This window comes from Agelaius tricolor, unplaced genomic scaffold, assembly GCF_023055355.1.
Source record: "Agelaius tricolor isolate 1412-34295 unplaced genomic scaffold, bAgeTri1.0.p SCAF_23, whole genome shotgun sequence".
Taxonomy (NCBI): domain Eukaryota; kingdom Metazoa; phylum Chordata; class Aves; order Passeriformes; family Icteridae; genus Agelaius; species Agelaius tricolor.
The window spans coordinates 2,507,181-2,519,997 of NW_027269283.1; the positions used below are offsets into that span (position 1 = coordinate 2,507,181).

Here is a 12,817-nt window from a genome sequence, read left to right on the forward strand (position 1 = left end):
ATTTCAGTTGTTCATTTTTCTGGAGCTGGTGGAAGAATTTTGTCATGCTAGCAGGAAAGATACTTGCTCTGTGAGTATTCAAAACAAAATAACTTGCACAGCTCGAAAAATCCCATTCTGACACGACCTTTTGTTTGCACTCTCTGATTTGGGTACCTCAGCAAAGTGTCCTGTAAGTGTTTGACCTTCAGCTGACTTCTGCAAACTGAGATAATTTCATTAACCCTGTTAGGTCAGCAGGAAAAGTCACTGAGCCACCCAGTCAGTGATCCCCCTCCTTCTGTTGGTTCTGAATGTCATCTCTTTTTAGAAAAAAATCTCTTACTAGGATTAATTTAATAAGAGACATTAAAGAGATGGGTAGAGCCTGAGGATGTCTAGAGCCACTGCTTTTTGGTGATCTTATTCTTTAGGTTTTTTTCCTTTATTGACTTGAATGGAAAAGGACAAGAAATGATGGTAGTTCTAGTGTTTATTCTCGCTGTCTCAATTCATATCACTTTTGATTTATATCACTTTTGCTTCATATCACTTTTGATTTATAGGTAGATATCTTATTCCTCTGTGTGCACTGCAGAAATCTCTGTGGAAATTCCTTTCCTCTTTTCCCTGGCTCTGACTGGCAACGCTGTAATTTCCAGTGCCTGGCCCTCAGCACGGAGCTGGAATGCCCCAGCTGTGCCTGACTTGAGGCAGGTTCAGCTCTCCAAAGGAGCAGGGCTGGGTGCAGCTCATGGGCAAGGGAGCACCAGGAGCTGGGGTGTTGGGAATGTCACAGGAGCTGCCACAGCTCCAGCTGAACAAAGTGGTTCTGTGGGCTTTCCCACAGTTTCAGGATTCCATACATCCTGAGGCTGCATCCCCACCATGCATTAATTCCATATGGATAAAAGGGACCAGCCCCTGGAGAGGGCAATGCACAGAGACACTCACAAAACTGATTACACCATGTCCTGATCAAAGGCTGATAGCTGGGATGTTCTAGATAACCTCCTGTGTCTGTGCTGTCTTCTGTCTGCTCATTATATTGATTATCCTTAATGGCATTGCTCTGTATTCTCCTTTATTTGCATTGGTGTTTTTCTGAGGATAGAATGAGCAAGCCTGAAGTCTGCCTTGAACTGAATCATCAGGGCTGCCAGTGAGGATGCCACTGTGGTGTCTTTGATAGAAATCAGGGAAAAAAAACCCCCTATTTTGGAGGCAGGCTCGATCTCAGCATTAAAAGCTCTCCTTGAGTTGGTACCAGAGGGGGAAAAAAAATTGATTTGATGCAAGTAAATAAATACATACTACTGGTGCCAGACAAAATCTTCAATTTGGAATAGAGGCCTAATTTTCCCATTCCTAGACATTTGTCACTCCATTAGCACCAGTGAAAGGAGTTCTGATTTACACCAGTGACAGCAAGATTAGGATCCAGGCGTGTTTCAGCAAGGCAAGAATTCTCTTGAAGCACTGGATTAACAAGGGCACTGAACGTGAGTGTGGGAGTAATTAGGCAGTGAAATGTGTTAGGCATGTGTTACTGGGGGATTGTAACACATCCTGGGTGTTGCTGCCAGGCACCTGCTCAGAGCTGAGTCTCTTTAATTACTCGAGAGACGCGCGGGGCTGCTGCGCCGCCTCTGCTCCTGCTGCCTGCCAGGGAATTGCTCTCTGTGTCCCACTGCCCCAACACCAAGAAAAGCAAAGCAGAGTGACTTTAAAAGTGGTTTAATCTGCTAAAAGAAAAAAAAAAAAAAATTGGAGCTTTCCCAGTTTTTTCCCCTCCTCTTTAGCCAGAAATAGGCTGCTCGGATGAGCCCTTTTCAGTTCAGCCCAGCTCTGTGCAGGAGCTGCTTCCCAGCTCTCTGGTGGTGCTCTCTCTTCATGGTTCTCTGCGTGCTGCTCCTGCTTAGATGAACTCGATCCTTGTGGTGGCAAGAAAAAGCTCTCAAACCCTTTTCTATTGGGTTGTTGAATGCTGGGAGGAGGGGGTGGCATCAGCATTTCAGAGCAGCAGGTGCTCCAAAGCAGAGCCAGCAGGTTCCCAGCTGGGCCAGCACATGCCCTGAGCTCATTTCCAGGGCCTCCATGAGAGGCTGGGTGCTGCCTTGGGAAGGGGCAGTGGCAGGGACTCAGCACCAGCCCTTGCTGGGATGATCCATCAGAAAGCTCCCTGCGTTTGTCCACTCTGTGTAGCCATCCCACACTTTGCCAGCATGTTAAACATGATGAACCTTTTGTATCTACATTTGTTCTTTATTTTCAGATTTGTTGGTCTCAGATCTCTTGCCACTTCCCTCCTCACATGGGCTATTCTCTTTTTTTTTTTTTTTTTAATTACTGGACTAATGTTATCTTTCACAGCATTAGGCACTTGGATGCATCTCATTAACATAAAACAGTCTTTAAAAATGTTTATAATTAAACCACAATTTACCAGCTCTCTGCCATACAATTTTCATTCAGATGGGTTATTTATAGGTTTTGCCATTTGGTTTCCTTGACAGCATTTGTTTTAATATGTCCCATTCTTTCTGAATTAACTGACTTGTTCTCCCTGTCTTAAAGCAACATATTTATATCGACACTTTATTAGAGAAAATTGCAACCTCTTACCAAGAGAGAGCGATTACCTCTTGTATTCCCAAAGTGCATTAAATTAATTTCACAGTGTAATTGAAACCAAGGCAGAGGGCTCATTAATGGTTCCTTATCTCCCGATACTCATTTCTACTTTCCTTACAATGTGAGTTCTTGCAAATGAAAGAATGGAACTATAATAACCATTATGAGGTACATTTTTATTTTTTTTTCCTTTTTTTTGTCTCGTGCATGCTGCCTGGGAACCATTTTGCTTGTTCTTAGCAGTGATAGGTAGACACCAGGTGACCACGCCAAACCCGCCCAGCCTCTTGAGCACAGGTGATTATCAGTTCAGAAAAAAGCAAAACTGGTCAAACTTCCAGAGGGCTGAGCAGCTTCATGACTTCTTGTTCAATACTTGTTTTGCATGAGAAATTGCTTTTACAATTGCTCCAATTACAGCATAAAGGAGGGCAGTGCTTTCACGGCACTCCTTCAGTGCCAAGGTGGAGATCTGTCTGTGCTGAGGGTCAGCTGAGGCTCAACAGCCCTCAAATCTTCACAGCAGCTCCTGAGTGGGATGGAAGAGCCCCATGGATCCCCTGAGTGTGCATGGAGCTCAGCTTGCATTTCCAATTAAAGGAGCTGTGCCATTTTCTGGGGCTGATTGTTGTGCTCATTTGTAGAGAGCTGAGTCTTGCTGCTGGAGAAATGGTGGAAAGACAAGGAAAATTGGATTCTGCAAGCTCTCTGTAGAGGAACTATAGAAACTGTAGTTTCTATAGAAACTTCTGCTGGAGCCAGAGATGTTGCAGAATTGAGCCTCAGCAGCACCAAGTCACTCACAGTGGGGAGGTTCAGAACCTCTCAAGGGTTTTGCAGTTTCCATCAGAAGGAACTGGGAGGTCTGTGTGCCATAAAGTTGCCCCAGCATATGTAACACTGGGATCAGGATCACCATTAACTCCAGAAAATTCAAATATGGAGGGGAGATCCCATCAGCTTGTGGAATTAGGTTCTTTTACTCAGCCTGACATGCACAGAATGAATGGCTGGGATGTGGCAGTGTTCCATGGGATTAATGGAAAATGAGGGTTGCTTTTTCAGTTTTTAGATGGATTACATTTCTCTAGGAGTACTCCCAGTGCTGCATGGCTGTTCCTGCCTAGTTATGACTTCCTCACCCAACAATTATTTCAACTGCACATCAGCTGTGATGATACAGGAGCAAAAAGGTGCTGGGATCACTGGGAAGTTCAAATGGTCCTGATTTTTGGTAGTGCATTAGCATGGGAAGAAGGAAACTTCCTGGGAGAATGTTGAAATCTCAATAAAAAAACTGGGTCTGAAATGTGACCAGGGAAATCTTGGGCTGAGGGGGGAGACTGCAAAAAAAATCAGTGGAAAATGAGGAAGGAAAAAGTTTCTGCTGTTCCCACACAATTTTGCTGCACGTGAAAACTGTTGATTTAATAACTCCTGCTCCCTCAAATCCATTGAAGAGGCTTCTTTTGTTTCCTGGAATACATTCTGGTTTTGTAGACAGATAATGTATTTTTTAAACAGATCTAATCCCACTTCAAATCTGTTTGTTGCTGCATTTTGTCTTCTAATACACTGGAATATTATTCCTTTGACAGGTTTATTCTGTTTGGTGCTATTTATTTCAGAGGAGTTTATCACATTTTTTAAGTTGAATGCATGAAAATGGTTGGTTGGGTTTTTTTCCCCCTGAACAAATTTCTGCCTTCTAAAAGTTATTTTTTAGCACAAGTCTTGTGCATCACAATCCCTTTAGGGGCTGTGCAACCAGGGCACAGCTTTGAGTTAGGGCAGAATGGGATGAGGCCAGGAGTGAACTGAATTTGGTGTCCAGAGGTCATTACCTACCCCAGAGCTCTGCTGCAAAACCCTAATCCTGGGCTCCCCAATTAAAATAGGCAGCTGGAGGTAAGAGGAGAAGCAGCACAGTGTTTAAGATGAAATCTGGGATAGTTTAGCAACAGGAGACTGAAAACATCACCTTTGTAATTCAGAGCATCCACTGCCAGGACACAAGGAGCTTCAGGATAGAAAGGTCTTTGGAGAAATGAAAATGAAATATATTACAGCTGTGTGAGCCAAGCCCTCCAGGAACCAAAGCAGGCAAGGATTTACCTGGAACAGTGTGGAGGTTCTTGTCCCTGTTCAGGTCCCACCTGGTGGGAAAGGATGCTCTTGGCTGGGGCTGGCCCTGAACCAGTGGACATTCACCTTTGTTTGCAGATAAATTGGTAGCCAGGTAAAGGAGTGGAAATTAAAGAGAAGTCAAGTAGTTGGACAGGAAAGCCATAAGTGAAGGTCAAATTGAGAAAATGTTTCCTTAGGTTTTGTTTTACTTAGATTGAATGCAGGGAGCATTGGATGATTCCTTGTCTATGAAATTTAGGGGCTTGTTTTTCATCTCTTCTGCTTGAAGATTTGCAGGAAGAGCTCTTTGGATGTCCCTTGGAGCCTCTTCTGCTCAGGGGCTGAGCAGGGGCCAGGCAGGAGGGGACTCTCATGTTTTAGAAGGCAGTGGAGTTCCATGTTCCTGAGCTTCACACCCTCACCCCAACTCATTTGGTGATCAGGACTTGGTCTCCATTTCCTGATACCTGCAGATCCTGTCTAAGGTGGGTCAGCCACTGGGCAGGTACTGCAGATCACCTAAAATGATTTTCCTAGATAGATGATTATTGTCCATGAGAGGAATGACAGATTTGTCTTTCCAAACAAGCTGTGGGTCTGCTGATAGATAAAACCAGCACTGGGAGAAAAAAGAAACAATGGGAAGGATTCCATTGATTGATGAATGGGAAAAAAAAAAAGATATTTGCCTTTACAAATAAACTGTAGGTTTCCTGATAAATGAAATTGGATATTGAAAGATGAAAGAAACAATGGGGAAAAGCCCTAAATTCCAGAAGAATTAAAAATTAAAAAGGAGGGTTATACATTAGAGAGAAATCTCTGGTATCAGGCATTCTGGGAAGTCTGGACCTCTCCAGTACCTCAGCCAATAGGGAAAGAGAGAAGGGAAATGTGGCTGGGAAGTTGGGATAAAAAGGAGGCTGGGTCCTCCAAAAATTAGAGAGAGAGACCCCAGGGGATGTCCCATGGCCTCTCCATTTATTCAGGTAAAATAAAAGGACTCCTCTGTCTCCTTTTTGGACATAAACCTCTGGTGTTTGTGGTTTAATTTTCCTGACATCAGTGTCCTTTAGCAACACTTCCAGAGGTGTGACAGACCCAGGACTGTTACAAACACATGATGCCTGTTTCCTTAAATGGGTTTTTTTGATAAGCCAGTATTCAGAAACAAGGCTGATATTAACAAGCTTCTGAGCTTCTTCCAGGAGCTGGACATTAAAAACTAGGTGGTTGCATTAGGGTATGTGATAAAATTACAGGGTAAGTAGTGCTGTTGTAGAGGAAAAGGGAAATCTTCATTCCAGTCTTGCCTGAAAGTGCTGCTTCAACTGGGCAGAGCACAGGAAGTGTCCTGGTGTTCATGCAGCACACGCAGAGTGTGTGTACACAGACACTGACACTGCCCAGCTGACTCCCCTTAGCTGGAAGAGAGACTCCTCCTCTCCTGCTGCTCCCTCAGCTCGGGGTGAACCTCTCAGGGCAGCTTTCTGTGGGTCACCCTGGTACCTGAGCCACCTTCATCCACCTGGGCTCAAAAGGTGACTTGATTTCAGTGTTCACTTGCTGCCCACCCCTGGGCTTTGCTCGCTGGTTTTGCAGCTTCTGCAGCTGCTGTGGGTGTGGATTTTTCATGATAATCACGATGAGAGCAGGGTGTCTATTGAGAGGGGGCTGACTGGGGGAAGAGTCAGTAATTGTGGTGAATCTCTTACACATCCATAACATTGTCAGGCACTGAGAAGGTTTTGCCTCTTATTGGTCAAAAGGTCGATCTCCCTATGTCTAAGACTGCACAAAAATTGTCACATCTCTAAATTTGAACTTGTCGTATTGGTAATTGTCCTTGTTTTCCATTTCTATAATTTTTGAGCTAGTTTTTAAATACAGTTCTGCAGAAGTGAAGAGTTAAAACAGAAACGTGCTCTCACCCCCTGAACCATCACATCACTTGTTGGCACCACAGCAGTTCTCTTTAGGTGAGCTCCTCTTTCAGGGAAATGCTATAAACTTTGTTATTCTTGGGGACCATATATCTGCTTCTAGCACAAATTAAGGGCTCCTGTTCTGTAGAGAGAGGAAGAAAAACAGGAGGGAAAAAGAGTAGCCTTTGTGCTGGATTTGCCTGGAATCTCCAGAATCAATTATTCACTTACAGCTATTTTTTAATTCTCATTCAGCTTAGCAATGCTGATCTTGGTGTCTCACTGTGTGTTTACCCTCATCCTCCTACAGATTTCACTTGTAAGCCTGAAAATCCCTCATACAAATTCTGGTCTGTCTTTCTCTCCAGGACTGCTTTGTTTTGCAGCTCTCTCTGCTCAGAATATGGTTGAAAGCTTTTGGCTCTCATCATTCTGCTGTCAATTCCTTTTGAGCTTTGTTAAAGAAATGACTGTGGCTCATTATAGGCTTAAGCCCGTGCTGTTTGCAGTCTTCAGTAACTGGAGGTGGCAAATTGGTGTGGTGACGTTGTGTGTGGTGATCCTCTTTGTGATATTCATTTTTTAATGAATTGCAACAAAGAAACAGCCAAAGAGGAATCTGGCTTTTAGATGTGAGGAGCTGTTCCACCCTGTTGGCTCCTGGTACAGGAGGAGGCTCCAGCATGGTGCACAGATTGGTTTTAGTGCTAATAAACTGCTGGAGGGTGTGGCCAGCTGGCACCCTGGGCTGGTGCTGCTGTTTCCTCATCAGGATGTAAAAAGGTGCCTTTCCACCTTTATCTCAGTGTTATCATTCCTGGAGGCACCTGTCTGCCCTTGTGTTTGCACTCCAGACTGTGTTTTACATGTGTAGCTATTCTCAGGAACTGAAAAGGTGAGGGAGAACATTCCTGCATGCAGAGCTGCTTTAATAATTTGTAGGCCACTCACATAGAAAGCACCATAAAAAAAATAAATAAAGAAAATCGTGTTTACAAGTGATTTGAGAATAGCTGTCTTTTGAATACAAGCCTCTAGGTCTATTAGGAGATTTTACATTCAGCCCACTGCCTGGCCATTATGTGCTGCAAAGAAATTACTCTGATTGTGCAGATCATTTCAACACATAATGACTGGGAGCCCAATATTTTTCATTAATTTTTCTGGGTTAAATAATGCTCTGAAGTGATTTTTCTGATTGTTTTTTGTTCCAAGAGTGGATTTCTTTCTGAAGAAGCTGTGTTCTTAGGTGCTACAATTTTGAAACCAAACCTCATCATTGCCAGACTTGTCCCCTTGCTGGGTCTTTCCTGTCTCCTGGAGGTGGCTGAACCTCCCATTTCTGGTGTTATTTCTCTCATTTTGTCCCTCCCTCCTTCACACTTGCATTTCCCTTTCCTAGATTCTGAATTCCCAGCTGTCCTTAGAATAATTTTATTTGATTTTTTTTTCTTCTCCTATTAAGCCTTGGGATGCTTCTCTCTCCTCCGGAGTCTTGGCTCCTCCTGGTGATTGTGGTGCCCCTTCCACTGCAGGAATTTGTGCCTCACCAGCTGGAAACCTCCCATAAATCCCTGACTTTTCCTCCTGTTTATGGCTCTCTTGAATTCCTTTTCCTGGCAGTGTCATTTTTTTTAAATGCAATATTGTAATTGCTGCCTGAAGTAAAGAATGTTTCAAATTGCAGTTTGTGAAATAGGTTTTATGGAAGAAACTTGTATTATCAGCCCTGCTTAGTTACATGCACTCAGTAATCACTCTTTCCTGGATGTTTTTCAGAGTGCCACCTCCACAGAGGAGGTTGCTTTATATTTTGGGGCTTATTTTCAAATAATATACCTGTGCAGAAATTGCTGGGAGAGAAGATTGCCATGGTATCTTTCCCTTAGATGCCACTGCTGGTTTTCCCCCAGAGGGCACTGCCCAGGCTCCCCAGGGAATGGGCACAGCCCTGAGGCTGCCAGAGCTCCAGGAGGGTTTGAGCATCACCCCCAGGGATGCCCAGGGTGGGGCTCTTGGGGTGTCTGTGCAGGGCCAGGAGCTGGGCTTGAGGATCCTGGTGTGTCTCTTCCAGCTCAGCATATTCTGTGATTCTATAAATCAATGCAGCATGGCCAGATTAGACCTTAATTAAAACCTTAATTAAACCATCAGTGTGTGATGATCCAGAAACCTGACTTCTCATGGGCTGATGAGCTGGACAGCTCTGGGAAATTGGCCATTTGCCCCTGCCCTGCTCTCTTTGCATCTCTGCAGCATCACCAGAACTCTATCTCCCATCAATGGAGGTACAGTGTCTTCTGGCTCACTGCAAGGTGCTGGATCTGGGAATTTTGGAAGGGACTGAAGAGAAACTAAGTCAATTGGGTTGCTAGGAAAAGAATTGAAATAGCTCTGACTGACCAGTGGAGTGCTGGGTGAGTGTCAGTGCCTGTGGAAGTCAGTCAGGCACTGCTCTGGCTCCTGGGATGTGAATTTTGTGCACCACAGAAAGGAGCATCCCTGGGAGCCTGGTGGAGTGGATCAGGCACAGACAGGGAGTCAGGGCACCTGCAGTCTTCCCTCCTCTGCCACTGCCTGCTATCATTTGCCTTTCTTATTAAGAAAGCAAGCTTAGGGCAGGAAATTGTCCTGGTTTGTGTTAGTGCAGAGTAATGGGGTCCTGACCTCCTTGGGGGCTTTGGGTGCCACTGAAATACACACACTAATAACAGTGGTGACCTGCTCTGTGTCTTACTGTTCCAGCATCCAGCTCCTGTTACAAGGAACAATTCATTCCAGGAAATGTGGTGGAAGTAGCCACAAGGAAAATACAGTTATAGTTTGTTCCCATTCCTTTTTAATGCCAGCAATATATAAACATGGTTTTTCAGAAGGAAAAGGGTGGCCCCTCAAGTACAGTAGAGCAGAGATTTGCAAGTGTGTTTAAAGGGATTTGTAGGAAATGGCCATCTGAGCAGTTTTTATGGGCTGCTGTGCTCAGAGGGTCTCAGATCTTGCATCTGTATAAAGCAAAGTGAATTCTAAATTTCTGTCAGCAGCAGCAGGAGTCATGTCCTGAGAGAAGCAGCTCACAGAGCTCCTCCTGCCAGGACAGGAATGTTCTTACCCACAGCTGGTGCTGGGCAGGTGGGAAACCAGAGCAGGCAGAGGAGATTTAGAAATCTGCATGGAAAATCTGCCAGAAGAGCAGGAAAACAATGGAACTTTTGCAGTCATGTTTCACTGCAAGGCTTGGAGAATCCCAGAGCCAGGAATTTGCTGACACTGTCACATTCTCCATTCCTAGGCACTATTAGCTGAGACAACTTACAAATGGTTGGGCTGGTAGCCTAAAGGGATTGGTGGCCTTTGCCAAGAGAGATAGAGGTGCCCAGAAGATTGGAGTGAATCAGTCACCACTGTGTGGAGGTGTCAGGATGGATAATGAGCCTTTCTTCTCCTCCTGGAACTGCAGGAGCCTGCAGTGGGGTGGGAAATACCAGATCAAAACACTCTGACCACACATTGCCCGCAGTAACGAGCAGCAGCCTGGCAAAATCAAACCAATCTGGGGGAGCAGAAGATGGAGTTGACAGCACATTCTTATTTCTTCTAGCACAGCTCACACTTCATGAGGGCATTCAGATGGGACAAAAATGAGGGGCGTCTGACTGTGCTGTTTATAGTAGAAAGCCATTCTCCAGCAGCTATTATTTAGGGTCATAAGAGTAACTGCAGCTCAGCTGAAGGATAATTTGGAGTACTTCTGACTTTCACTTCAATGAATAGAGTTTTAGCCATTTTCAGGGAGAAATTGTACCTTTCTCATTGCCTTTGTTGTGTGACAGTGTGGGGATTGCCTGTCTGATGGTGTATAGCTCACCTCTTGCACACATTTGCTGCAGGATTGTGGGAGAGCTTGTCAAATGAAGATGGAAATATGCAACTGATCCCTTATTTTATTTTCATGCTCAGGAGTCCCATTAATGCATTTCAGACCTGTGAGCACAGAAGTTATCAGTGAACTCTTAACTGAATGGGCAAATTGGTGAATGCAGCAGAATAGTAGAGTTGTCAGGGGCAAAAGCTGAAAATGATACGTGTGATTCCAGGAGCCAGCCCCTTTTGCTTGGTAAATTTTGTGTTTTGCTCTGAATAAACTAGATTAACAGCTTAGCTGTAGGAGAAGTGAAATCATGCTTTTATCACTGCCTCATCTCTTAAAGCATGTGCAGTTTAACCTGTGGCAAAGAGGCAAAACCCCACCCCAGTGACAGTAACACTGCTGGCTCACCAACACATGGACTGGACTGGATATTATCTCCCCCTGCAAGTGACTTTGAACAGAAGTGATTCAGATTTCCTGAAGATCAGCAGCACAGAGCTGTTAAAAGAGCAAAACATTATGGTCTTCTGATGTCAGCCCTCTGTGTTCACCTCTGATTCCCTTTGCCCATGTTTAAGCTGCAGAGGAAGACCTGGCTGACTGCAGCAGCAAAGGTGAAGCCTAAGATAAGAGTGGATCTCATGTAACATGAATTCATTTAACTTTGTGAACTGCAGTGGGGATATTTTTAGGAGTAGTTAAGTGTAACAGGAATATAATGAAGATAGGCTTATTTAGTCTTTAGAGTAGCCATGAGTCAAATCTGGTGGGGCTTTCTAAATCAAGCTCAGTGGCTTAAGCTATATCTGGAAATATTCTGTGCAGCAAGCAGTGAAGTCAGCAGAGCTAAGGGCTGTAATGAGGACTAATGAGGTCTCAGCAATAGGGGAGAGGGCAGCTGTCTCCAAGGTGCTCAGTTAGAGCAGAAATGCTGTGCAAATAATGCTCCTAAATATGGTTTATTTTCAGGTGTGTAGATTTCGCTTGTTAAAAAAACCAACCAAACAAACCAAAACCCCCTAAAATTTCAAACAGAAATGATGCTCTCTGGTTTGGGCTGAAGAAGTCATGCCTGGTGTGTGATGGTAAAGGGTGCTCAGGCACTGGAATTGGCTGTCCAGAGCAGCTGGGGCTGCCCCTGCATCCCTGGAAGTGTCCAAGGCCAGGCTGGATGGAGCTCCAAGGTTCAGCCTGGGACAGTGGAAGGTGTCCCTGCCCAAGACAGGGGGTTGGAATGAGATGGGCTTTAAGGTCCCTTCCTTCTCAAATCATTCCATGATTCTGTGTGGAGGGTGCTGCTCTATATCTTGGATTAATGCTTGTTACATGTATATGTGTAATGGGATGATTAAAAAAGCCAGGCCTCCAATACACTGAGAAAGACAAATGTGAGCTGATTTTGGAGGGAAAAAAGTTTCTGCCAGAAGAATTATTATAATTACATGTTACTGTGTTCACTATTTCAACGAGTAAGGATTTCAAGTCCATTTAAACTATTTGAGATTAAAATTAGAACTGCTGTTCTCCTGTTTCTGGGTGCATGCTGAGTGCTTCAGAAGAGTAAATGCCCCATTACAGTAAAACTTAGTAAAATATTAGAGTCATCTGTGCTACACTGGGATTTTACACCCTATTACTGCTCTGAATTATCTGTCATTAGCCCTCATTAAAGGCAGATTTGGTTAGATGGACAATTGTCTATTGCAATTTGATTGCAAATATGTTGTTAGGCTTTCAAATGAATATTTTAAGTGGATCATTGCACAGTTTGCCTAGAAATTATTATTTTTTTTTATCTTGTCCTTCCTCTCTCTCCATCTTTTAAGGAGCTTCCACCCAGAATTCCAATGCAGTGGAACCTGAAAAGCAAGTTGACAGCACGGTGAAGATGGCTGGAGTTATAGCTGGTCTCCTGATGTTTGTTATTATCCTCTTGGGAGCAATGCTTACCATCAAAAGAAGGTAAGTTTCTGCTTTGCTTCCATCTTGGACCTCTTGTGGTAGTTTCCAAAGGAAGAATAAATAAAGATAAACATTCTTAATGTGTGACAGAGAGCAGCAGTTAATAACTGTGTACATGTCACTGACACTAAGGGTCCAGAGGAAATTCCAGTTCTGGGAGATCCAGCAACAAAAGAATGGTTGTTACTGCAAAGAGATAATGATAATTAATTTATAATTAATGTCAAGGCATAAGTCACAAAGTAGCATGGGATAAAGGGGATAAAAGGAGAACTTCTCCTACCAGGAAAGGCTGAGAGACTTGGGATTGTTCAGTCTGGGG

General features: G+C 44.0%; 1 protein-coding gene across 9 annotated transcripts in view; it reads left to right on the top strand.

The window, feature by feature from the left end:
• The window catches only part of PTPRT (protein tyrosine phosphatase receptor type T), a 487,791-nt gene that overhangs the window by 393,560 nt on the left and 81,414 nt on the right, over nt 1-12,817 (top strand). For 5 of the 9 annotated variants that reach the window (XM_071446915.1, XM_071446913.1, XM_071446918.1 and 2 more), the window contains exons 14-15: nt 2,854-2,910; nt 12,360-12,495. In XM_071446915.1, the coding sequence (XP_071303016.1) occupies nt 2,854-2,910; nt 12,360-12,495 (193 nt within the window). The remainder of the gene's footprint in view (nt 1-2,853; nt 2,911-12,359; nt 12,496-12,817) is intronic. The other 4 variants (XM_071446917.1, XM_071446919.1, XM_071446922.1 and 1 more) reach the window with 2 other exon arrangements.